The sequence below is a fragment of the Pogonomyrmex barbatus genome, unplaced genomic scaffold, assembly GCF_055798465.1.
Source record: "Pogonomyrmex barbatus isolate J1 unplaced genomic scaffold, ASM5579846v1 scaffold5, whole genome shotgun sequence".
NCBI lineage: Eukaryota > Metazoa > Arthropoda > Insecta > Hymenoptera > Formicidae > Pogonomyrmex > Pogonomyrmex barbatus.
The window spans coordinates 5,906,286-5,934,210 of NW_028297149.1; the positions used below are offsets into that span (position 1 = coordinate 5,906,286).

General features: G+C 39.3%; 1 protein-coding gene across 2 annotated transcripts in view; it reads left to right on the top strand.

Moving 5' to 3' along the window:
• The window catches only part of CARPA (Carbonic anhydrase-related protein A), a 144,645-nt gene that overhangs the window by 105,378 nt on the left and 11,342 nt on the right, over positions 1 to 27,925 (top strand). For both annotated transcript variants that reach the window (XM_089082152.1, XM_089082153.1), the window contains exons 5-6: positions 13,594 to 13,689; positions 21,475 to 21,541. In XM_089082152.1, the coding sequence (XP_088938278.1) occupies positions 13,594 to 13,689; positions 21,475 to 21,541 (163 nt within the window). The remainder of the gene's footprint in view (positions 1 to 13,593; positions 13,690 to 21,474; positions 21,542 to 27,925) is intronic.

The window sequence follows — 27,925 nt, forward strand, 5'->3', positions numbered from 1 at the left end:
GTATTAGCGTATCAACTATTGAGACAAACCCGTTCGGAGGAACAACACGCGCTTTTGGATTTAGTAAATTTTCCAGGCTCTCGCCTGATTAAAAATTTTATCGCGCAAAGCTGGCACTTTCTTGAAACTTTCTCGTTTCTTCGCAAGAGCATTTATTCAGAAATAATAGATAGAATATTACTGAAAGCATCGCAAGAATACATTGATTTTCATAAAGAACTAAGTGAACTCCACGAGGAAACTCGAGAATTAGTAGAGCAGAAAAATCTTTAAGATTCGCGAGTCGCGACTCTTAAAGAGAGTTGAGTTTTTGCCGAGGCGAGAGACCTTCGCAGATTTGCATCGCAATTAATATATCCACGTTATTAACGCGTGACTAATTATAGTTTATTTTACTCTACGGTAAAACGATACTTACAACTGGGTTTTCGGTTACGGCGGCCACAAACGCGGTACAGACAATCATGAAATTCTAATCACGCCATTATCCTAGCAATCGCTTTACAAAGCGACAAATAATTAGAATTATCATGTAATTTGCAGTTTGCCAATTAATTATAACCGCAATATAGTCGGCGATCGCGTCTGTAATACAGGCGCGGCTATCTCGTAAAACTCTATATATTAGCGTACGTGATTTTATTCGCGAATGAACTGTACGCAAAATCATTGCCGTAAAATGAGAACGGAGGATGACCCGCGAGTGATGATATAATTAATTGAAATTAATTACGTGCCGGCATCGTAACGAGACAAATTAAACATTCGATAAACGGGACATGACGGCGACCCAATTAACTCTGACCCGTTTATTTCTCTCGGAAGCCGCCGATCTCTTTTCCTTGCGATTCAATTTTCTTAAACCCACAAAATAACGATCAGCGCCATTATCCACACGCTAAGTGTCTCAATTGTGACGATGTTGCTCTCTTTCTTGTCTTTCTCAGTCTCAGTGTCACTCTAGACGTTCTACTTATTTTCCTAGACAACTGTTGTATTTTCTTTGTAAATTTCTAAAAATCGTTTGGTGAAAAAAAAAAAATTGCGATAAAAATAACCGCGACGTTGGCTTGTAAAATACAAAGGTAAATGCGATATTCTTTGAAAGATAAAAATTTGCGATGGAAAAATTCGCGATGGGATGTTGCCGAACGGATTCCACGCGAGCGGTATTATCGAGTCTGCTAAAAAATTAAACTTCCGAAAGCGCGCGAGCGCGGTTGAATCGGCGGAAATGCAATATCGATTAGTAAATACTTCTCGTAAATACAGGTCGAAGGATGCTTCTCCATCCTTTTTTCTTAATGACTAAAAAGGGATAGATTAATGAATCCGCGGTATTAGAGGTAATTATCGAGAATCGATAATCAAGAAGTCTAAATGCATTTGTAGGATGTCGAATCGATGATACGACCAACACGGATTTCTCATTTATTAAAACTCGGTATACGTAAAATTCAATATGCCAATAATAACCAACTTCCTAGTCGCAAATCCTCTCAGATAGCGGTAATGAGTTACAAGCATCGACGATAATTTAATTCGAATATTGCAAATGTTATTAAATAAACGAGCTGCTAAGTAATAAAACTTTTATTTATAGTATGCAATTTCGAAAAAGTGATTCAAATTTATTTATTCGCATATTAAAATAATTATCGAGTGTTAAAATAATCGTGTTAAAATAATTATATTATACATTATTTATGTAATTAATTTTATCATGGTTCTCGTATAAATTAAAAAAAGTATTATTTTATCTATCCAATTTATAATTGCAAGTTTTACTATGTTTTTACCTCTCCGACATATTGGAAATTAATATATGTTTAACTGACAATATAATTCAACCATAATATTGTAATAACTAATACATCTAGAATTATATACATTTAATATATATTTTACTTATTAATTTTATTCAAATTAGATACAGTTTTATTTAACGTAACGTTTTATTATACAATTTAATTTGCCGCAATGCTAATAAAAATAATCCATTTTATATATAAAAAAGCATAATAAATAAAATAAATTTTTATGAAATTGCAGCATAAATCATTTGTCGAATAATATTTTCAAGAGAAGTACTCCATCAACATTTTTTATCGTCGGCAAAATAATATTATGAAGGAATAATTTTTAAGACCTCCCGCGCTGTTTTATAACATCGATAAGGTTATCTTTATTTAAAAATAAAACCCCTTTTTCTCCAATTCGCTTCAAAAGCATGATATATATAAGACGTATGTTACGGGAAAAATTCAGAGAATATCGATCTCATATATTCTTCCGGATGTGTGCGTGTGATATCAGGCGCGATACGCGAATGGAAGAATGCTGAATATCATCTAGCTCAAGACACGAAGGAATTTAGATATGCTGTTTTCGAGTTTTAGGAGTATATTTTTATTTCGACGTGCACAGGTATTCGAATACGTACGTTTCCATCTTGACGCGTGGGGTATAGATTTTTCCGACAAATCGCGCGCTAAGGAAAGGGCTTGCGGTAAACTCACGTACGTGTAAATTGTGAGCGATTTTTTTTTCTCTATTTTTTTCGCGATAAAATTCGCTATTCGATGCTTGGGACGTTGTATGGAGAAATGGGTTACGCATTGCTATTTTAGAAAGCTGGGAAAGGCGCCACGCACGATCAGCCATTATCTCCCCGCGTCTCCGGTGAGAGACGGGCTTTCAATGGCGTCGTGAATCAAAGCCAGTCATCTACCATCGCACGGTCTGCCACCCCCTTCGTCTACAGCTTACATCGCCCCTCTATATAGGACGCCAAATATGCGAGAGCGTATGTGAATTAATTTGGCAGCAAGAAGGGCTAGATCTCCGTATACTTTTCCACTTGCCATATCGATCTTGAGGAAGAATTTGTGTTAAATTAAAAAAAAAAAATTGTCAAGAATTATTTATTTTATAAGAATAAAAATATAAATAATTTTTTTAAGAGAACAAACTTATTTATTTTATATGTATAAAATATAAATAGAGAACTTTGAATGGAGAAAACTGTGTTTAATTGCGAGTGAATTCCTTCAAGGATATTTTTAAAAGAACAAAATAATTGTTTATTTTATGAGAAAAATTATTTTATAATTTTATGAGAAAAAAGTTATCTATTTTATAAGTATAAAATATAAATAAATATAAATGGGAACATTGAATGGGGAAAATTGTGTTTAATTACGGGTGAATTTCTTCAAGGGTATTTTGCGGTAAATGCAGGATTTTAACGAGTTAAAGAGAATCATCAGGCACTCGAGAACTGTATCAAATTTCGGTATAGACGATATGAAGGTGCGAATGTTAGGTAGATAAATACAATGCACGATAATCGCGCGGCATGTGTGTAACATTATAGTCGATAAAGAGAGCATAACATGTTTATTGATCATTAAATCAGTATTCCCGGCGGGAAGGGCAAACACAATTACATTCGGCATCGATACACACAATGCATTATGCCAAGTGTACCATATAATGCTGAGTGTTCAATAGACGCCTGTGTATTCGATGACAAAAGTTACTCGTCCAATTTAGAAAGAGATCGTTTTCAATGGTGGCACACCGACGGACGCGTATCGAAGCTGCAAAATTAAATGTCGAGTCCCCACGCTGATCATCGTCCCTCGCGGCTGCGAAAATCGAAATTTCTGACGCAACGCTCTCGTAATTTATAATACACGCCGACACGTAGTTCAAGCAAGAATATATATTCATATTTCCGATATTCCTTTACGGAGTGATATTTTTCAGCCCGTCACGTCTATCGCGGTGAAATAAACATTTTTTACTGATGGTCCAACAGAGGCAGAGTTAACAGTTTCCGCGTGCGGCTACGTGCGCCGCACGAGCACGTTACACGATTTGCATTCAAATGTAACAGTGGCGTCGTTAGCGGCAACGGCGCGTTAAAAAGCCGGACGATTAATCAGCGGCGGTGAAGGGCCTCGCATAGCTACGTGGCGTCAAAGGGACGCGAATAATTCAAGCTGTGCAGCAGCGTCGACGGTATCTTGGTCGCGTAAACACTTGGCGGCACGGGGACGCAGAGGGATAGGAGGGAGGGGGGGGGAGGGGGGAGGGGGAGCGGCCGCTGGATCACCGGGCTAGGCGTTGGCACGGCGTGCATAATGAAATCTGCATTAATACGTGTGCTCAGAAAGCCCGGGGGAGGGAGAGAGAGACTGGCAGTCGTGGCAATCGGAGGGGGGGGGGGCGAACCTGACGGCGGTTTGGTACGGTGGTTAGCGACCTGGGGGACCGGCATTGGTTTGGGAAGGAAGGCTCGGTCTGAAAGCCCTAGCCCGGGAGGACAAGGGGATTCCAAGAGCTACGACACTCGAGCGAGTCTGACCCATTACCAGCGTGTTTGAGGGACGAGCCGCTTTGATGCCGAAAGCCTACTCGAGGAGCAGCTGATGGAGTGCCTCGAGTGCGCGCTCCTCGAATGGGGTCCGTCCCCCCCCCCGCGTCCCAGCCACCGCGTCGCGAAACGGATGTCCACGGGAGTGCCGGGCTATCTACCCCGGCAGACAGGCCCCCTGTTCAGACCGTTCGCGAATTTATGGCCGCCATGCCCGGCCAAATTGGACGAACCGTATTATTGTCCGCCATCGATCACGTAAGAAACGTCGACGCGGATTTCACTCGATACGTCTTCGAGATCGAGCCGGCAAAGATTTACTTGGAGGGTGTGATACGTAACGAACGTAGATCGATATATATATATATATATATATATATATATATATATATATATGAATGTAGAAAATAATTTATGACTTTAGAAAATTATCTACAAGATACATCAAAGATATCTGCCGAGATAGCGATTATTTTGGAGCGGCAAGCGATTTTGATAACGAAGAAAATTTTGCAAGTCATAACCATCAGTTTTTATACGAGCTCTGGAATTTGAGCTCCGCTCCCTGGTGAAGAAAGTAATTACTAAAACTTCACCACATACGATAATTTGCTAATTAAAAGTTTTACATTTTTGATTAAATTACATTTATACGTAGATGACAAAATAATATTTTATCATCGTTGTTTTTTTTTTTTATAAATATTTTGTGACTTTAAAAGAAAGAGAATGTCGAATAGATTTTGTTTTATCGAGAGATCTTGTATGTGCGTTTTTGATATTAATTTTTAAAAATCCAATTAGCAAATGAGGACGCAAATAAAAGCAAAATGTGATTCTTACGATATCGCGTTTTTCTTCCTCTCTTTCTCATTTTTCTTTCTTTCTTTTTTTTTTTTTTCACAGAATACGTATCTCAATTTATTAATTTCCGCGCGATTTCAATTTGGAGGCATATATTTAATCAACCGATTAATTTTGGCATCAAAACCGAAACAGAACGGTGGCAGTGCAAATGCGACGTAGGATACCGAGGGTCCTTTTGATAGGAACGGCGCTCTGACAGCCGGTATACCCACTAATGGTCAAACAACGTGGCACGGGATTCGAGTGCTATGATTATGCCACCAGAGCGTACACAAATTGACAGGCATAATTGGTTTAATTTCTGTATGGCGTCCAGCCCGTGGAACGCGGCCGCCGTTCGGAATTGTCTGGAAGGACGCTAATACCTTAAAGCCACCCGTCGCTGTCGGTGCACTTCATCGCGCAAATGGAAGCCGCAAAGACAACAAAATTTAGCCCGCGTACTAACCCACGTTTAGCATTAATAATTAATTAACGATCGTCGTCGATACGCTAATATAACCTTTGTAATTATGTCGGAGCGTGGGGAATTTTTAAATTGAATTTACCTTTTGCCGAAAAATTAAACCGAATCGAGAGGGTAATAAAGAGGTAGTAATAATCTCCATGTAATTATCAGGGACATTCGTATGTATTATTCGGAAACGTTATATTTATATCTTTCATGGCAACGTGGATTTCAGGAGCCATCCCTCAATCCGTTAATTTTTTAGCTTATGTCATTAAGTTTACAGGGAAACTCTTTTTAGAGGAATGCGACTGCGGGTCACGAGCGCGTACTAAACGTATGGAGGAATAAAGGGAAATCCGAAATGGTAGCGCGTATATTCATTTAATTATTCTGTGCAGAGCTTTAACCAGTTGAGAGGCCCTAGCGCGCGTTTCCGTAATTGTAGTGGTCGTTTATAGTTGAACGACCCTCGTCGTGTCGCGATTGTGTGTTGTCACGAGCGCCTCCCTTACTTCCGGTTTGTGTTAAAAGGCCACCGGGGCTCGGGATCGAGAAGAGAGAGAGAGAGAGAGGGGTGGTGCTCTCTCTCTCTCTCTCTCTCTCTCTCTCTCTCTCTCGGCTCTTTTTTTCACACATAAAGCTCTCCATCGTTTCTGCCGTCGTGACTCTCGGCGGGACGCCGCATCTACTTGAACGTCATTAAAATTTCACAACGGAGCGGAGTTACATGTATATCAAGAGCAGAGGGTTTTTCGCAAACTACGACGAATAAATTAATAATCGCGATATCGATCCGACTTAATTGGATCGTGAAATGATGTAACGTGTGTTGCGAACGCTTACCTTTCGCGTAACTGCGGAAACTTATTAATTAATTTTGTGTTTATACTGCATTATTACACGCGCAAATGATGCGGTAGTATTTTTGCTAGGACTACTGAGAGAGCCTACGGTCACACACACATACACATATAAAACACACACACACACACACACACACACACACACATATATATATATATATATATATATATTCCGTTATTTATTAAAATCATCACCTCTCGAAATGCAATAATTGATTTAATCGAAACGAAAACCGCCAATAAGCGGTGGCGGCCAGCGGCCATTGTCATAACCATCATAAGTGCTATTCATACGATATTTGAAACGCGGGGGGAGGAAATTGGAATATCATATAGAAACGTTTTTCTCCCTCGACGTCGACGCCGCGACGTTGACGCGGAAAATGCGGCGATCAAAAGATCCTGGACAAACAGAGATAGACGATAATCCGCGCGTCGCGAAGAAAGACTTTTTACACACCGTTCCGCGGGGTTAACCATATTAACGACGCTAAAACGTAATTAGCAATAATTTGAAAGTATAATCCCTCGCATTCAATTAACCGCCGGCCGCGATATAACGGGCGTATCCGCAGAATGACGTAACGCTACGGATGGTAATACGGAGCACTTGGCGGTTTTTCAAGCAAAATGACGCAAGACGCATCTACATACGAATGGTAGGAACTCTCCCGGACGGGCGGCGTGTATACACACACACACACACACACACACACACACACACACACACACACACACACACACATATATATACACACGCATCTACATATTAATGCACGCATATCCCGTGTATTGTCACGTCGCTGTGCCCATATAGACATTCGTGTCTGTGCAGCCGGCACTCGTGGGTTAATATAGAACCGCCGGGTGGAAGGGTCGGGGTAGTGAGAGGGGGAGGGGGAGGGCGGCGCGGCATTACAGCTGTATATCTATCATAGTAGAATGGCGCATTGTGCCAGAAATCGTGATGGCATGCCCATAGGCCGCAAGAACGCCATAAGCGCGCCCCCTAATGCGTGAATTATCCTTGATGCGACGTCTCTTGCGAATCTCGGGGGGGGGGGGGAAGCCTCGCGTGATGACGCAACGTCGATTTTGCGTCGGGACAGCGAGTGAAATCGATCTCCTTAGTTTAGAGACTTTTCTGACTCGAGACGAAAAGAACGAAGCAATTAACGAATGTACAAAAAAACACATCGCGAACGAATGGTATTCAGAAATTGGAGAACGAATTAAGTATCAAAAGGATAGTTCATGATAGAAGCTTGAATTTTTTATTGACAGTGTAATTTACCGATCAAACTGCAGCTATTTTTTTATTTACGAGATACGATGTTCTATCCATTTCACGGCTATTTAGCCTTTCATTAACCTTATTTTTAAAAATGAAAAATGAAAAATTGAGTTTCGCAAAAGTTTGCGGGGATAATTAAATTTCGGAGAGGTATTCGAATATTTCAATAGTTTTTATCGCGCTGTCATGTGGTTTCGCAGCTTTTTGATTTGAAATATTGGTCCTTTTAATTACGATGTCATGTTATGTGCTGTCATTATTGAGTCTATCGATGCACAGATTTCAATCCACTCGCTTTATTGGTTATACGGTTTATTTGCTAATCATTTATCATGTCCTGTTTCACATATCTGCAGGATTAAATTGTTTATAATATAAAGCTTAAATCTTCTATATAATTATAATTACGTTTCGGAGAATCGGAATGAAAAATGGTGAGTCGACAAGTCCACTTTATTTCCAACTTTTGATTTGTTGAACGCGAATTATATTGACAATGCATTATAATTTGCAGCATATTGCAACATACCGAATTCGAATTGCGCTATTTTAATCCTTTAGTTACACAATCCATACATAAATTTTTCATATTTCACGATCGTCCAGCTCTCCAGTGCTAATTTAAGATTTGAAAGATGGACGAAAAGTCAATTTTAAATTCGACAGAGATATTTTATAACTATTCGACAGACGTGTCTCGTATAAACGACCCCGCATATCCCGGGGTGCCGATTTTTCAGTTTAGTACATTCACCCCCCTCGCGACTGCACCCGCTGATTTCACACTTGATGCACCCGACGAATGAACTGCGCATATCGAATATTCATATCGGCCATGACTCGCAAGGGCGTTACCTCACACCTGCTCCCAAAGCAGAGGCATGAGTGCTGAAAGAATATGTTACGACGTTATGAATACGAGAGGGTATCAATTAGAAGAAGAATAAAATTTATCTTTCACCCCGCGCTTATGATTTTATTTTCGTAAATTAGCTGAATTTTCAGAAAAGTTTTTTTTCCTCTTCACGCAGAAATGGCAGAAATGTCGAGTAGAAGTTAATAGATGGAGATTTGTATGTACAATATGGCTAATAGGAACAGCTGCTTGCGAGAGCGAAAGGCGATGGAGACTGTTTGTAATCAGATCCGACAAAGTTTGCATACGAGACAATTTCGTGTGTCCAGTCGGGTAGCTGGCATTGCAACTGCAAGATAGCCTCACAGGTCCAGGCCAATAGGTTAACTAGTATCGTCGGATCATCTGCTATTACTGCCCACTGCCATCCCATATTATATAATATTATGTCAAATAATTTTAGAATAAATCCGAATTATCCGCGTTGAAATGTACAATTTTTGTCAAAACTGTCATGTCTGGCTCGACCGCTCGTGTCTTTTTCTACTTGAAATTATTTTAGTAATTCACTTTAATAATTTTATCATCATTTTATCTTATTTTAATCATCATTTTAATAATCATCATTATTTTTTTTTTTACGCATCACTGTCGTCTGATTTTGATATAATACAACGCCGAAAGTTGGACGGTTTTTGCATATATATTTTACAATGATAAATATTATTATCATGGAAAATTACATTAGTAATTAAATAATGAAGTTACAAAACATTCTTTCGAGTGAATATCGCAGACGCGCTGTACGTGACACGTCTCGCTTAAGCTGATGTACGGTACGCTTCTTCTTTTTTTTTTTTTGTTGTTAGTTCTGGAATACCTCCTCGACGACAATTAACTCCAGATGCGCGTAAAAATAATCTTCGCCGGGACTGTCGTCGGAATTTAAGCTTAAAGAGAGGATAATGCGTTTACTGAATGCGCGGCCGTGTTTGCGGGCTCGTCTCGCAGGGTCTTCACGGAGGGTGGTGATTATGCTCTAGTGGCGGGCAAAGTGGCGAGTAAAGCACGAGGAAGCGGTCGTGAAGGAGGCATCGGGGCCAGGATGAGAGGCAGAGTGCAGAAGATACGTCGAGATCGGATGGTACACATGAAGTGAAGGTGCTCAGAAGAGGAGAGGGCCAGCTCGGCACTTCGCGGGTTACCAGCGGTGAATTCCGAATTTCCAGGGCGTAGCAAATTTCAGAAAGCTCGACTATATACCGCCTTGGCTCGGTCGTCAAGTAGGATTTTGTTCGCCCGTGACAACGAATTTCGGGATCACCGCGTAGCTAAGAGCCGCAGAATTTTATCCCTGGCTCGAGATAATGGAAGGACGAAGGGGAAGTACACCGTATTTCCGAATGAAAACTCGTGCATGAAAAACACGGAAGGTAATGCCGGTGGAATAACACCTTTTATTTGTCACGCGGATGTTCTACTTCTTTTTCAACAAATATTTTATATCATGAGAAATTATACTTTTGTATAATGAATTAAAAATGCTATATAGGTTTTACATAGTGCAAAACTATTTAATTCGTATCAAGTTAATATACACTCGCGAACATCTAGATGCAAAATTTATTTTTTATGCTAGATAAATTATCTTCATGAGGACAATAAGAAAGGAGCTTAAAACATACAAAGAAAGATATTTTTGGTATGATCTTGATGTTTGACAATACAAAGTAAACTGTGATCTGTATTAGCAACGATATAACGAGCGCGCTGAAAGCTGATTTGTCGACAGAGCACTTTTTAACAACGATTTCTCTCTTCAGCCGTATTGACCGGCTATATAATCTGGAAGAGAAAGAATTGTCACAGGAAAGTCCCACTTATTCAAGTTAACTATGTGTAGCACAATTGTGTGTATGTAAAAAAATATTCGAAAGTTGGCTTTGATAAGGTCAAGAAATTATATCAAGCCAATGTGGACGTAAGCCATACGTTTTGAAAAACATTTCATTGTTATTAAGTTATTTTAAAGAAAAAATTATGAAAAATTAATTTTTTATGCCTTGAATTAACTTTTTATTTAACAAAATTTTTAAATAGCAAAAAATCCATATAATTAAAATACTTATATTTTATTGTTTGGAATATATTGATAAAAATTGTACTTAAACGCATACATATTTGATTTTCCTTAAAATCAGTCGTAGGTATATAGTCTTGAAATATATTCGAGCATTAAATTTCATGAAGTTTGAATGAATGTCCCCTGAACTCTCCACAGACTGCTGTTTTCGTACCTAACTTTTACTTCTGTTTACCCGCTATAAATATTGAAACTTTCAGTTTGCATATAAAAACCGTCAATCAAATGTCGAAATAAGTCGCTTTGCTGAGTCACATAATTTCTTCTTTCTTAAGCTCCTTGTTGGGAAGTTACGTCGGGAAGGAACTTTACTTCCAATTTCGTTATGTCTATTATTATGTCTATTTCTGAATCTCTGAAAGCTTAAATTAAAATAAAAGAAAAATTAACAAGAATTAAAGATCGCGCGTGAATGTATATCTATCAAAATGGCTAACACATCTTAATGATAGAAACTAGATTTTTATTAAAACTATATTTTTAATAAAATATTATGGTTATTTTATATATATAATCGAACTTGAATATCTGACAATTTTTATTCCTTTCATATCTGCACACATATGAATTAAATATATATTAAATATCCATGTCTTTAATTATTTATTCCGAGATGATATTATACATGCACATGTAATTATAACACTTTATAACACTTATTTATATTCTTCGATTTTTTAAACTTATTAAAATGAGCGTATATTCAATTTCATCCTCGTCGATACTGATCAATAATTTATCATCTGACGTAGCTCTAATTGAAACAGAAAGGTATTTGAGGGAATACAAGATTTTTCGACTACGTGACTATGTAAAAGAGGGAGGGAAGACAGAGGGAGATTCCTCCTTCGACAAGCAAAGAAACTACCAAGAGAAAAATATTCTACTAAAAGGCAGAAACGATGAGAGGACGTTGTACCGAGGAAAGGGGAGCAGGGGAGGGACGGGAGAAAATTTCACGAAAATGAGAAGAAAGGGAGAATCTTTCCTATTCCTAGTAGTATGAGTCGTGCTTTGATCAGACTCAGTGGATTTACACTCACCCCCAGCAATCCTCTCGTTCGCGTCGCGCCATCTTTTTCCTTCCTGTGTACCTCGCGTCACTCTGTTATCCCTCCTGTATCCCTCTTTCTTCATATCCTTGCCCCCATCTGTCGTAGCAGGGGATGCCCCGACGTCTTTGAAGAAGAACTCGTCGCGGGCATTTCAGATACCCTTAGGCACAACCGGAAGTGCCGTGGCAATGCCATTATCTGCAGAAAGAAACAGATATACGGATACGACGAAGGACAAGACGGCGGAAAACAAAAGGAACTACAAGAGGGAGGGCGTGGTAAGGGGAGGAGAGGAGACGGTGGGGGGGGAGGGGGGAGGGGATGGAGACGGGAGTACTGCAAAGGAAAGCGATCGTGGCGAAATCCTTTTCTTCGCGAGAAAGACACGTACACGTCGTCGGTGTCTTTTCCGCGCCTTATCCAGCATACAAAACTTATAGCAGGTGACATTCGCGGGAAATGAGACACGAAACGAGATGTATGTTCCAAAAACAAGATACATTTTACGAGCGACTTGGTTTCCATTTCTCTATAAACTGAACGTTCGCTCTCGCGCGTGCACGCGACGATAGATCTGTCTTCCGACTTATGTAACCGTATACACTTATTCATGGAGGCTTTTTCCGAAAACAGGGAATCATCACACTCCTGTTGCATTTCTTGTTATTAGATCTCGTGATATCGACATGCATGTAGTAATCGCGATGGAAAGAACATTTGTATTTATATTGTAATACAATAATACGCACGTACGATTTATTTTTATTTGCATAAAAATATGAGAAGAAAAGCGAAATGTTAAAGGCGAAATATGATCAGGTATTGAGGAAAACTGTATTCTCGCAAGATTTCAATATTTCTGCAAAAAGTATATACGCAGAGAATATTTCCGTTTACTAAAAACGAAGATTCTGACGTAAGAAGGCGCACAAAAATGTCAAAGGAAAAGTGCATCCACATATGGTATGCGCTTAAGAATCTTGCTGCCTCTAAAGATTTATATACTCGCGTAAGAATGTGATTTAATAGGTATGTGTTCGATAAATATTCTTGGAATATTTATTCAGAGTATATATAAAAGATGAAGCTGAATATATTGAGAACGCCCAGATCATATTCCGGAATTTTCTATCGATTTCTTCAATTTTTAACAATATACGGCTTATATAAATATAAAAGTAGACAACTTACAAAATTTTAACTTTTTAATAATGGCTTCAATATTTTTTAAAAGATTTAAAAGTCTTTTGAAAATTATAGAATTGATGATTACTAATCATCGATCTTTCCTATACATTTTTATTTGATATTCTATATGTGAGTTTTCGTAAAAAGATTTACTTGATATTTAATAAATATTATAAATATAATTTATTTTGTATATATTTTATATCGAGGGTTAAGCGTTTAATTAACTGCAGCAAAGTCGACACAACGGTCGACGAGAGACACGATTGTAGCAAGTCGATCTCGAGGGGAGATAGAAGCATGGGGCAACAAGGGGAACGACGAGGTGGTACGAGGCGTCGTCGGGCACGAAATGTTCCGGAATCTAAACTCTAAACTCGAGAATTTGTTCGTGCGAGGACGGAATTTGTCGGCGTGATCGCGTTGCGAGAGATACGATTATGCCCGCGGCACGATTCCACCGGGAAGTAATTTCTTTGTGGTTTTCTGTTGCAGATACAAGTCTACGGTTTTAACGCCGAACTGTATCACAACATGAGCGAGGCGCAGCATAAGAGTCAGGGCCTGGTGGCGATCTCGTTAATGGTGCAGGTGAGTGAATTTTCCATCGAGGATACACACCCGACGAAAGTTTCGTTCCATTTTTCAAATTGTTTAAGTCCGTAAAAGTTTTCGCGCACGTAAACTTTCGCGCTATATAAATTTTTACAGTCATTTAATCTTATACATCATTAATAATAAAAGCGTAATTAAGTCTTCGCGCGAATCTTAATTTTTACCGTAGTTCAGTAAAACTAAGTATGCATACGAATTATTGCAAGATGCTTAAACAGAATGTGATTTTACAATGTTATATTTGTAAAATTTCGAGAGATATAAGAGATTCCTGAAAATAATATTTAAAAATCATTAGTATTCCTCATTATGTTATTATGTTTTATAATTACGTAAATTTATAAAAAAATTTACTCCATATACATCGAGTTCAGTCATTAATTGGGTAATAAAGATAAGACGACAGCCAATAAAAGACATTTTAACATTACGTATGCCGATTAATTAATAATAACGTATCTAGCAATGTACATCACTGAAAAATGTATATCCAAATTCATTACGCCATGTCTGTCGGTAAATCTCTGTTCAGTCAAGCGAACGAACCACGTAAATTGATAATTATGTTGGTAGTTAACACCTTCGCCGCTTCTCATCCCCCCCGACTCTTGTCAAGCCATCATGTTATGGCGAAGCTGTTTCTAACAGGGCGCATATCGTGATACTAACTTTCGAGTTCGGACCGCACTTGGCTTCCCCTTACAAATGCATTCGGCGTATCAGAGATTACGGTAGTTAGCACGTGACAGACACTAGGTAGCCTCGCTAATAACACTTGTCCTGGGACGAATAAATGGCGCATATTCGAGAGAACACTGGGTCCTTCAGATTTGTTAACTTTCCCGTTTGAATTTTTGCGAGAGTTTACGTCTAGAAACCGACCTCACCACTTCTGATCAGCTTTATCTGTAAACTAAGTTTAAAAAATGGTTAAATTAAAATTCACCCTACTTCTAATTCACCCTAATTCCTTAATTATTTTAAATTTAAAAGTATTTAAAAGTATATATTACCTAATTATTATTTTATATAATAATAATTATTTAATACTTATACTTTATTAGATTTTTATTATATTTTACACGAATAAATCAAGTTGCAAAAATGGACAAAAAAGGAAAACAAAATAATGTTATTTTATGTTTCGCAGTTGCAATTTTTAATTTTAATCGACTGATAACGTTAATCGGAAGCGATGAGATCGGCCCTAGATAAATTGCCAAAAAATTTGATATAGTCTGATAAATGTTGTAAAATTTCATCAAAAATAATACACTGAAGGATGTAACAAATGTTTCCGACACGAATAAAATGACGTTAGAGAAATTCACGTATAAAATATTATTCCCAAAGTATGTCCGCGCGCGCGCGCGGTAGTGTGTGTGTGTGTGGTGTGTGTGTGTGTGTGTGTGTGTGTGTGTGTGTGTGTGTGTGTGTGTGTGTGTGTGTGTGTGTGTGTGTGTGTGTGTGTGTGTGTGTGTGTGTGTGTGTGTGTGTGTGTGTGTGTGTGTACACAACAGGTAGACCGGTAAAGTTTCCCAAACGGGCATTAATTACATCTCGGCGAGAGCGAACATTATCCATTATTTTTTCAAACAACAAACCCCAGCAGCCTTTACATTTCCGACTAACAATATCATTATTATGGCATAATCATTTCGGTTAGAGACTGCGAACAAACACGCGATAAGTTTTCCAAGACGCGCGGCGTTTTGGAAACGCAGGAATAAATTCTAAAGTTTTGAGAGGAACCTTCTGGTTAAAGCTATGTTGTGGCTCTTCCTCATTCGTTGTTCTCCTTCATATTCTTTCTTATCTCATCGTTTCATTCCTTCTCTTATTTCTTTCGATATAAAATGCCAAATTGTATTTCTGACCAGGATTATACCTTAAAATAGACAATGTTTACGTGCGCATAAAGCGTTTCCGGCTGGATAAAAATACAGAAATTAGCAAGTCGTAAATCGCAATTTTATCTAATTTGGATCGTGCGACATTTTTATTTGCAATAATATATCACTTTCTAAAATTAAACATTTTGGTATTACGAGGTGTAACGAGATTTTTATAACCCATTTATTTAAATATAATAATAACAAATTGCCTTAGGATTATGTGGTAATGCGTTAATAATAATAATAATATAATTATTAATATGGATATAATTGAAATCGGCGATATATATAAACATATATATAAAACATAATCAGACGAATATATATATAAAATATAATTTTCAAATTGCATTTACAATATTACATTACATTTTGCATCTCGTCATATACATCTTACAATAAATGAATTTGCTGTTATACCATTTTCTTCGACAACAGTATCGAGTGTGCGAAATATATATGTGCGTAAAGAATAAATCACATTGTATCGATGCTGACGATCAAAGCAGAAGCGATTTTAATGTCATATGGAAAATAACGAACGCTTCCCATTCGTATTTTCCTTTTGGAATAACGGAATTATTATCGTAGAGCAATTATTTTACTTCAACGCTCACGGATAACCGTTCGCTCGACAACTTCCTCGAGATCATCGGCAAACTAAGTTTGCAACTCTCACCGGAAATATCATGCCATACCTTTTTCCCCAAGAATTTTTTAATATTTTTTTTTTGTTGATAAAAATCTGTCCCATTAGTCCATTATTATGGTCCTGAATTATGCGAATATCATATTGTAATTAAGGCATAATGTACTTGCGTTGATCTGACATTTAAATCTCTTGCTTTCGCAAATAACATTGTCGCAAGATGAAAAATGTAATATTTGCAAATTAATTTGTGCAAACAAATTTGGAGCTGAAAGGTAAATTGATCTGGAAAGAAGAAAAATTTTGCAAAGATAAAAATTTCGAGAGGAACATTTTTTTAACGGCGGACTTTTTTTTATGAAATGTCATCTCGTCGAGTAGAATTAGACGCGGAGTCTGTGTGTTTATTAAATATATGCACGTGTTTTTCGTTCATAGTAAAAGCCACGAGCAGATTGACGAGTTTTCAGCTGTATTATTCGAACAGAAATGGAGAAACGCGAGCGAGTTCGTTCTCACCTGTTTTCTGCCACCGGTAAAAAGCGGAATATTTTTCACGTATAATAATCTAAAATGAAAGAGATTATCGTCACGTGATGCATTTCCCTTTCTCTTCCTTCCCTCGTGAGATGTAGAAGGGCGCGATATAAAACATGCAATAATTATTGCCGACCTAAACTGTATTTACCTCCGGAATAACTTCGAAACTTTCAGCGACGACCTTCTGGTTTCTTGCGCCACTCGCTCGCACCCTCTTTTAGCAAGCGCCCTTTTTCCGTCCGTTTTCCACCCTCTTTAACAACTTAGAAAGCCTTCGAAACCACGGCAGCGTAACGAAGACGATGAAATAAGAGAGGAAGAGGGGAGGGGGAGAGAAAGAGAGAGAGAGAGAGAGAGAGAGAGAGAGAGAGGGAAAGAGAAAAAGAGAAAGAGAGAGAAAGAAGCTGTGTGCGTTGCAGCGACTATGGGATATAACGACGCACTTTGACTCAGCTTGCAGCCGTCGACAAACGACAGCAACTTCTGAATATTTTTAAGAGGATGTTTACGAGCGCTCTAAGGCGACGACGATGGCCGTAAGACGATGAAAAGGGTTCGTCGACGCGATAATACCGAACATAATAGCGCTTTTTCCGCGAGAATTTACAGCCGTGCCGCTACGTGCGCTTTTACATTAGCTCTCGTTGCTTGCCAGCCCGTCTGCTGATTAATATGACAGATAAGTATAAATATTCATGATCCAGCTTCCGCGGAGATAGCACGAAAGATTTTTCAGTTGTCATACATATAAATATGTGTGTGTGTGTGTGTGTGTGTGTGTGTGTGTGTGTGTGTGTGTGTGTGTGTGTGTGTGTGTGTGTGTGTGTGTGTGTGTGTGTGTGTGTGTGTGTGTGTGTGTGTGTGTGTGTCCGCAGATTAATATTCCACTGGAAGAAAAATACAAAGAAATAACGAATGGGAATAACGAATTTATTTTGATCAGTTAGTCGAAGTAATTTTATGCGATTTTATAATCGCGAGATAGATAATTCTGTGTTAAATGTTATAATAGAAAGCCATGCGGCGCTTCATATACGTGACAAATGTGAGAAAGAGAGAGAGAGAGAGAGAGAGAGGGGGGGGAGAGAGAGAGAGAGAGAGAGAGAGAGAGAGAGAGGGAGGGAGAGAGGAAGAAAAAGAGGGAGAGAGAAAATTAAATGTTATAAATTAAAGTCCGCATAAACAGGAAACATTTTGGGCGACCGCAAAGTAATTTTCGCTGCGGAATCATAAATTCCAATGAGGGCAAAATAACTCGGACAAATACTGCGACTGCACGTCCGAAAGGTCAGCGTTTTGAATAATCCCAATGCGGCATCATCCTTCCTGGAGACCTTTAACAGGTGCTCGATCTCCCGACGAATAGATCGTAAAGGCGTGTCTGGAGGCAGCGGGGTTGACGACTGTAATTCAAACGGATTATACCCTGGGGATGTCTGAGGGATGAGATCCAAATGAGTCGGTACCTGGATGATACCGTCGGTACTTCTGCGATCTCGGACCTAAACGAACTCCGTTGACTCCGTCGACGTTTTAACGTGAAGAGAATACTCTGAAAATTTCCGAACCGTTATAGATCCGTAGCGTCGATACTTTTAACGTTATAGATCCGTAGCGTAAGACTTTTATAACGCGCTTACGGATTACATTCTAAATTTCATCGTGAACGATTCATCGTAAAAGATATAATCGAACGATAAACACCGAGCTATTCTACTTCAATTTTTCTAATTCATTACTCAATTATGCGCCATTGACAATTGACGCAATTATGCGCCATTTACTTGCGTGGCCTTGCGCCGTATGAACGATGCGTGCCGTCGCGGCAATTGCTTTGCGGAATGCGAAAAGGTCAGCGAGAAACTACGGTGACTAAACTGAGGAAACGAGAGTTTCTTGAAAAAGAACGACGAGGGAATCGGTACGACCTACGACCTACGACCTAAAACCTGTGTGAGGTATAAGCGCGTCGCGCTAGAAAGCTACTGGAAAAAAAAAAGTTTCGAAAGCCCGTTTCGGAGCGAGGTCGAAAAAAGTTTATTCGCGCAACACGCGATTCCGGCGACTTTATTTTCGCGAATTTACTTGTGATTCATCGAAAAGGTAAATTACGTACAAGCACGAATTTGCGATATTAAAAGGGGGCGAAACTCGCGCACGTAGAATAATTTCTTCTCTCACGCTCCGAGAGCGAAACGGGGACTCGGTGTTTGTCGATCAATTGTAATTAATTGTAATTATAATTAATAGGGCGTGATAAAGGCAGGCTGTACTGTATTTATCTCCCTTCCCTAGACAAATATCCTTTATCAATACAGTCGAGTGATTAGCGCGGCCGGTTGTTTATCACTTTAACTACTGCGAGGAAATTACTAACCCGTAATTACGCCACGCGTCAATTTAGCGCGAGTCTGTCAGTCAGTGGTACTGATTTAATGACAAAAGACGGGAATTCCGTGCTATCAAACGGAAGGAGAAATTCGGTCGACATGAAGGATCCCGTGTTGCTGCGAGAGACGGAGAGAGATGGTAGACGGTGATAGGGAGAGAGATAGAGAGGGGAGGGGGAGAGAGAGAGAGAGAGAGGGAGAGAGAAAGAGAGAGAGAGAGAATGAGCGAGTCGAGCCTGTTAATTCTCCCCGTGTCCGTCGAGTTGACTGCATGATATGACGCGAAGTCAAGGACTGACTGTTCCCTCCACCCGATTTAGTGCAATATCCTTTATCTGCGATCGCCCTGGCGCAACTACAGAAGAGAGACCGAAAGGAACCTCGTCCCGCGATACGATTTCAGGACGGGGGGGGCGTCGTCATTGGGAGAGCTTGTTTATTGCCGCGGAAATTACGGAGCTACAATTACAAATTAGTGTACAGTTGATTTGCCGAACAAGTAGCAACGTGCTGACGGCGTAAGCCGCAACTGCAGACCGGATTTAACTAGATAGACTTTGGTGTTGGGATTTAATGCAGCTGATTTTGCAGTATTTTACACTGGACACGAGGTACGGAGGTACAAGCGCAAATACGGCGAATTAATAAGTGAAATAAATATATTTGTGAAAAAATCGCAATTAATTCAAACGGAACAATAATGAAATTGAAAAACGATATATACGTTAGTCTGGCAATTATTCGTATAGAAATATATAACGTATATGCTTCTCCGTTAATGAATATTTTTCAGATTTATATTTTTTTCATTCGAACGTCCCAATTTTTATTGAAATGCTATTGTGTGTGTGTATATACAGGGAGAATATCGGCGCGATATTTTTAAATTGCGCGTGTCAATGATGAAAGGAAAAACTTCCCTTTGATTGAAATGGATGTGAAGAAACTGCGATCACCGCGAATTTTCCCAACTAAGTTTATTCTAGAAACGACGAGATTAAGAAACGTTTAAGGACGGCCGTCATTGAGATTAATTCTCTTAGCTCATAATTAAGATTAGGGTCCCTTTATTACAAGAAATTTAAACGGAGATTAAACCGTCGGCGTCCGCTTGCCTGTCTCGCAACTGAATCTCGATTACGTCCTATGTAATTCTTAAGTGTCTAGATTAAGAGGTAAAACAGTCGCTACTTCTTTACAGCATGACTTATAGCGCTTTATAATAGTATCGTACGCGTTATCATAAAACATATGATACCTGTAAACGTCGACGCGATGCCTGAGCTCGCATATTAATTTCTTCCTAAATCATGTAAATCACAGGGTTTTATGATACTTTTAAATTTTAACGTCAGATTTATTATCGCGAAACACATCTTTTTTTTTCTTTTTTCAAAAACGCGATATCGTAATAAAAAAATATTATATAACGCATTTATTTGTCCACTGATTTTTTTTTTTTTTTTTTTTATCGATATTCCCAATGGTCGAAAGAAGATATCGTGCTCTTATTATTTATTCACAAATAATCTCTTACGTGAAACACTTTTTTATGTAACATGTGACGACGACGCATCGGTAGTTTTAATCGGATATTGTTGCCGCGTGAGAAATCGTTAGCACTATATATAAGTAATGTTAACGATTATCCATAAATCTGGATGCCGAGGGATATGTCCGTTATAAAGAGTAATGTTCCTATCGCGCGCATTTCACATTCTCGATCGTATCTCGCTTCATTTTATCCGTCTTCTTATCTCTCTTGTTTACCTCTATTTACTGAACAGAGCGCCGTGGCGGAGGGAGAGAGGGAGGGAGGAGGGGGGGGGAGAGGAGCGATAATAATTTCGTGCCACGGATAGGGGAAACGGTGAAACTTTTGATCGACGGCAGGCCCGCGCGCGGATCAACTTTTATTATTTATCGTTACTTTAAAGTCCGCGTCGGTTTAGTTAAGGTTTTACGGTTATCTTTAATGGCGCCCAGTGTGGAACTTTCGAAACGACTCTTTGCCTTCACCTCTTTACGCGGTGCACTTAGCAGCGACCGAACAACCCCTTTTCATGGGAAATCGATGGAAAACGTATCAGAGCGGAGAGAATGGCGCGGCAGGAGGGGGGGGGGGAGGAGGAGGGGAGGGGGAGGGAAAGCCGAAGGACACATCGTCGTCGACATCGGGGATGCATGCGGCGTAGTATATCGGTGGCGGAACGTAGCGTTACGTGTGTTATGTAAGGTGTCACTGTCGTTTAGCCGCATACACAAAGAAAGCTGTTTTCTGTTTCAGCTCGGCGAGACGTTAAATCCCGAGCTGCAGATCATCACCAGCGTGTTCAGCAAGGTCCTACATCGGGGTGAGTACCGTACGTCGCAGTCGAGAAACGTAAAACGCCTCCCTCTCTCCTCCCCCCCCCCCTCCTCCCCTCCTCCCTTCTCCCTTCACCCTTTCACCTCGCTCCTTTTTTAAATCAAGCTGGAAATTCCATCCGTCATCCTTGGCTCGCTATTGCGTAATATCACGCTCGCTTGTATCTCGTTCAACGACGTGATAACTTTTTTCCTTTTAACCCCCCGCAACCCCGCGGGGTTGGATACCAACCGCGATACCATCGCTTGTCTTCCTTTTGTGCGCGCCCGGTGTCCATTTGGTTGCGATCTCTTCCCTCCCGCTCTATATATATATCTCGAAACGATATTAAACATTTTCACCAAGTCCTACTGTTTTATTAATCATATACCTAAATAAATAATGTCCGTTATCGCGTTTTCGCGGATAAATATATAGGTTCGTGATTGATGAAACAGTGTTTTTGTAAAATTAAACTCTCGTACGTCATGCTTAAACATTATTTTTTCCAACATTCAAAAACATTCGCGAGACGTAATTCTTCTGTAATTGGCAGAAAATAATTTTGTTCTGTAAAAAAAACTTGATTGTGAATGTAAATGTTTGAAGCTTAGTGTTATCTACATCTTTACAAAATTGTCTTAACATTCTGGTTTCTTCGATGAATGCAGCCGATATGTCATTGATGTCGAGACAAATCAAGCGATGTGTAATAATTATCTATTCATCCCCCGCTGCTTTTTATTACAATGTACGCCGGGCAACATGACATAACGACGGACGACATAACTACGTCGTATTGTGTCATCGGAACGTGAATCTTCAATAAGTTTTGCAGCGGCTCGATAGTAATTTTCTACAATACCTCGATTAAATGCATCATTGAAATCGTCTCGACGGTCTTCACATCGAAGAAATTTAATAAATACGGCGCTGCACGTAAGAGGGATGAAACCTCGAGAAATATAAGATCTAATTATCTTGATATAGCTCACGATGTAACGATCCTTCAATATCCCTATAAAATATTCCAAGAGCAAAATATATCTCTCTCTGAATTATTTTGTAGAAACAGATTCACATTACTTGGCATTATTTTCTATATGCATATTTTCTATGTATATTTTAGTTTCGTCGTTTTTATAAAATTGTCACGTAATTTTTTTCACAAACACGTCATTTGTGTTTAGAGAGAGAAGCATGAATTAATAATAGAGATATGTTAGAAATTTTTTAGCTTCTTCCAAACATAAAACATTTTTCTTCCAAATATAGAATTTTTTTTGGACTTGAAGCATTTAGTATCGATGGTAATTGAAGTTTTTGGTTCATCTAAAATAAAAGTTTTGGAAAATGAGATCGCAATTAAGGTGATACGCTATAAAAGTAAAAATTCAAAAAAATCCTCTTTTTGGGATATTAGAGTTTTTTTAAATAATAATAATAATAAAATTATAAGTCTTCGAAAAAAATATTTAATTATACATCGATTAGATAGATTTTTTTATTTAAAAATACTTTAAGAAATTTTTGTACAAATATATAAATATATGTTGCTTAATGTTGAGACCTCTGTGTTTAAAAAACATGGTCCATTGTCATAGAGAACTCAAATTGTAATTATTGGAAATGAAAATTCCTTGAAAATTTCGAAATTATATGGTACTTTCAGTTAAGCGTACAGATTTTTTAAAATAATTTTTTTTATTACGACAGCAATAAAAAAATTATTTTAAATATCGACAGTTTGAAAAGAAATTTTTAATTTTATTAAATTTTGACATCTATAAACATCTTGTCCTAAGATTAATTGAAAAGAATTCATGCTGAACTGAAATTATTCGTTTTGTGATGTTACTTTTGAAACTAATTGATCTTAAAAAAATCTCAAAAATTGTTCTTAGTTATAAATATTGCCAGTTAAGAAAAAGTGAAAAGAAACGCATTTAAAGTTTCAATATCGATTCATTAGTTGAATTTTTATTAGTTTACTATGAATCTATTGTTGGTGAAACAAGTACGATAGGTTATATGATCGAATTTTTATAAGCTAAACACATGGGACTAGATAGAGCAAAGAAAGAGCAATTAGGCTAAAGTTTGCTTTAGAATAACCGACCAGATGCCCTAGATCTCTCTCTATTTATCCATAAACAACTTATACAACTCGAGAAATATTTCGAATTTCAAAAATTTTAAAATCTTTTAAAAACATATTTCTAAAATATCAATCTTTTGAAAAATGTAAAGAATATAAAGAAAGTTTTTTTTTTAATGTTACTGTAGCGTAACTTTTTAATAAAAGTTTCCATTAAAAAGTCAGTTTGCGAAGAATATAGCATTTGATAAGAATCAAATATATGTGAGTTCGCATTGCAATAAAAATACGCGTTTCACGCATCGCATCGATACTCGCAGTAAAATTCGAAAAAGTTGCCCGGATGTCGCGGTCCACTGAAATAACCGCGGATAATAAATAAAACGCTGGGAAGAAAGGAGAGGTTGGTTTTGTCGACGATACCTAGATGATGCTTAGAGGGGTGGCGGTAGGGGTGGTGGCGGTGGCGGTGGCGGTGGCAGCGGCGACGACGGCTGTAGCGGATGGCACTCGAGTCGAGAGTGAAAAGTCGAGAGCGGGGCCTCCAGGGGGGAGGAAAAAGACGAAGGGAATGAAATGACTCTCTTAAGATAACGAGTCACTTCCTCGACCCACCGAGTATTCGCGCCAGCGGACGCGTCTACGTTGCCGTGGGATAGGGTGAAAAGCACCCTTTTCTCTCCAATCTTAAGTTGGAATTTATAAGAGCGATGACTTGTCATATCCGGTTGGATAAGTAATGGATGTTGGCTCTCTGCAGCCGTTCCCAAACACCAAAGTTGATAATGGGACCCATATTTTTTTTTTTTTAAGACGCAGAGTTATATGTTATTTAATTTGTAACTGAATAACACAATTTTTTTCAAAGGATGGCAAATCGAAAGTCATCCCTCGCATAATGCTCGCGCATACATAAATAATTATTAGTGGAAATCGTTTGTATCGTAATACGAGGACTATAAATACGCGTTTCCATTAGGAATGACAAAAAGTAAAAGAAGCAGCGTGAGTATGAATAACGAGGAAACGTTTTAGCGGAGAGCAAGAATAATGAAGAAAATGCGAACCGACGGTGTAAATTACTTACAGTAATGCTTTCCCGTGCATCGAAGTAAGCGAAACAATGCTACTAGACAACTAGTTAATAAATTTCCAGCTTTCTAATTGCCATAGAGTAATTAGTATATTTCTCTCAAAAGGAGATAGTCGAGCTCTCTCTCTCTCTCTTTCTCCCTCTCTTTTTTTTTTTGTGGGTAATTACAATTATATACAATACTCAAAATGATAAATTGCGATATCAGGTCAAATATGGAATTTTGCAGATGCCAAAGCAACGGCTAGACTTTTCGACGCGACAACACTACACATACGTTTCCACACGTTCTTTTCGAAGCGTTTAATATTATAATTCTGTTACAGCGTTTTTTTGTTTTATCAATCCGATTTTATCGTTTTTATATCGTTTGTAGACCGGCGATGCAACATTTCGCACGGTATCACGCGAGCCACCGGCTTACTGGACTATGCTAAATACTGAAGTGGAAGGAAATTGTAGCATTGTGTCAAAGCGCCGATAACGCGCGCCGTTACAACGGAGCGTGAATTGAGTCGCTAGATGCGCGCGCGCGTTTATATCATCCACGATCCGTCCGCGATTTTTCATAACTTGTCTCGGCGAATTAACGCCCGTCAGAGCCTCGTTACGATATTAAAATTAAATGGATGGCGCGCATAATGGATTATCGCGCTCGCGCGCGGCTCTGCATCAAGAACGGCGCGCGATCCACCGTTTTGATGCATCGCGCCGCGCGACTTACGGACGCAAATTGCGCCCGACGTAAAATCGAAATATGACTCCCTCTCCCTCTCTCTCTCTCTCTCTCTCTCTCTCTCTCTCTCTCTCTCTCTCTCTCTCTCCCTCCTCCTTTCCCTCTCCCCCTGCTGCCTTTCTCCTCGCCTGCAGATTCCATCGGCGCAACGAACTTCGCGATTTGCATCCGCGCATCCCGGCCGTTGCCGTGCGCGCCGGCAAGAAAACGCCTCGTTCAACTTGCGTGGCATAATTCTGCGAATGCCACGGCTGGTTGCACTGCTCGACGAGGAAGAAAATAAACTTTACGGCCAAGTATTCTGCGAGAGGAGTAGGACGAACGCATACGCCGCCGTACGGCGGGAAAGGACCATCGAAAGGAGCGCACTCCGGTGTGCATCCCGGTAGGATTTCAGATACCACCCTCGCGGCTCCCTCCTCCCCCCCCCCCCTCGACCCATGATTTCTATAAGGGCGCTCGGTGTCTCCTGACTAAACGATTCGACCTGGAAGCGTGCCTGGCGCTTTTTACACGGTTAACACGATCTCTCGCTCCGGCGCGATAGGGATGGAGGAGGAGGGTGACGGGGGGGGGGGGGGACGCGAGGGGGTCGATTTACAAGGTACGGCGATGTCACATACTCCGGCCGGCCGGTGTGTGCATAAATCTGTATGCACGCCCGGGCACGGCTATGTGTGTATTTTAATCAATACCCTGTTGACACCGCGACCAGGGAACATAAATCATAAGACAATGGAAAATGGCGCGCGGGGAGGAGGAGCTACAGCGGGATCTAAGTATTCCATTGTCGTGTATACGTGCCGAGACAGGCAGGTTGCATATACAGTGGCCCACAATAGTTCGCCTATGCCATCGTGAAATTTATTTAACTCAAGCTTTTCATCAGCTAAACATGTTTTTTGTGCAGAAACGTTCGCGTGCTGGTCGCTCGCCAATAAACGAAACTACGCGGAGCGTTTCTAAGGGGGGCTTTTATTTAACACGACAATATCGAGACGTTGATCGTCCTCGGGTTGTAACGACTTTTTTTATGGGGAAAAAAAAAACATTTCTAAGAATTTTTTTCTTAAGTTGAATAAAGTGAGGAAATGAAATTTCTTCGCGACGACATAAGGCGTATTGAGCCATACGTGTCTTAATATGCAAAACTTTTTAATTCTCAGATAGAAGATAGTTTGATAATGTTCTTATGACAATGCAATTGCAGAGAGAGAAAGAGAGAGCAAAGGTCTTTTCATTTATCGGCGCACAATGCGCACCGTGAAATTGATTTCGCCGGCATCATTAATAATAATGTCAGTAATGCCTCTGCCAAATCGATTTCGGGAATAATGCGTTTTTAAACCTTGATCAATAATGCGTGTGACGTAATTAACGATGATTACGACCAGCACAGATGGATTGGAAAAGCATGATGAAAAGCGTCAACGTGTCATCGAGTATTTTCGAGGCGGAACGTATCGTTTATTCGTACATGATTTTCGTAAACCCGAATAAATTCTATATCATAATTACTAATTTTTATTATAACTGCGTTCTTTAAATTGCTTGCATCCAATCTGCGTGGAACAAATTGTTCAACGTTACACCCATTACTTCGAACTTTATAAAGTAATAATTTCCACTCGATAAATGAGTTTCGAGTATTCACACGTATGTATGTACGTCACAAATATATCACATGCATGTGATATATTTTAATACATCATGCTTGGAATATTTGGCAAGAATAAATGTAAATCGTTTTAAAATTGCGATAAAGCAAAAAAAAGAGAAAATCATTTTAAACTAACAGTATATTTGTCACGTGTGACAATATAATATTTAAAAATGTACCTCTCTCTCGCATAAAATGATATTATCGTGAGGTTTTTTAATCCTTTTGACATTTATGAAACTTTTTTCTGTTTGCGCGATGGTAATTAGTCTGCTAATACATAATTAGTATCGATCCATGCTTTCAACGTTTGCGTTACATTTACCTATTTATGGGATTTTTTTACGTTTCCGCTTCTTCGTATAATTATCTCTCCCAGTGTCAGATTTGTGTGAGATCTTGTTTCGACCTGTGAATTAAAATGCACTGATTTACGCGAGCGTGTACACGCACGAAACGGATGCTTCGACGTTGCGAACGTAGTAACCTGAGCAACGAGGAAGTAAACGTGCGGGACGGAGTCTAGTACCATAGGAATATTCGCAGCTTCGCTACACACACACACACACACACACACACACACACACACACACACACACACACAAACACACACACACACACACACACACACACACACACACCACCCTTGGCCATTTACTCCACGCACACTGTCGTGTTACAGCCCCGTCGAGCCACCCGGTGAATGCCTACGTATCTACGAAATGTAGATAATAGATGAAATATTTGCGCGGTATGCGTGGTATTAAACCGACACCCCTGAAATTGTATTTTATAGCTACCCCT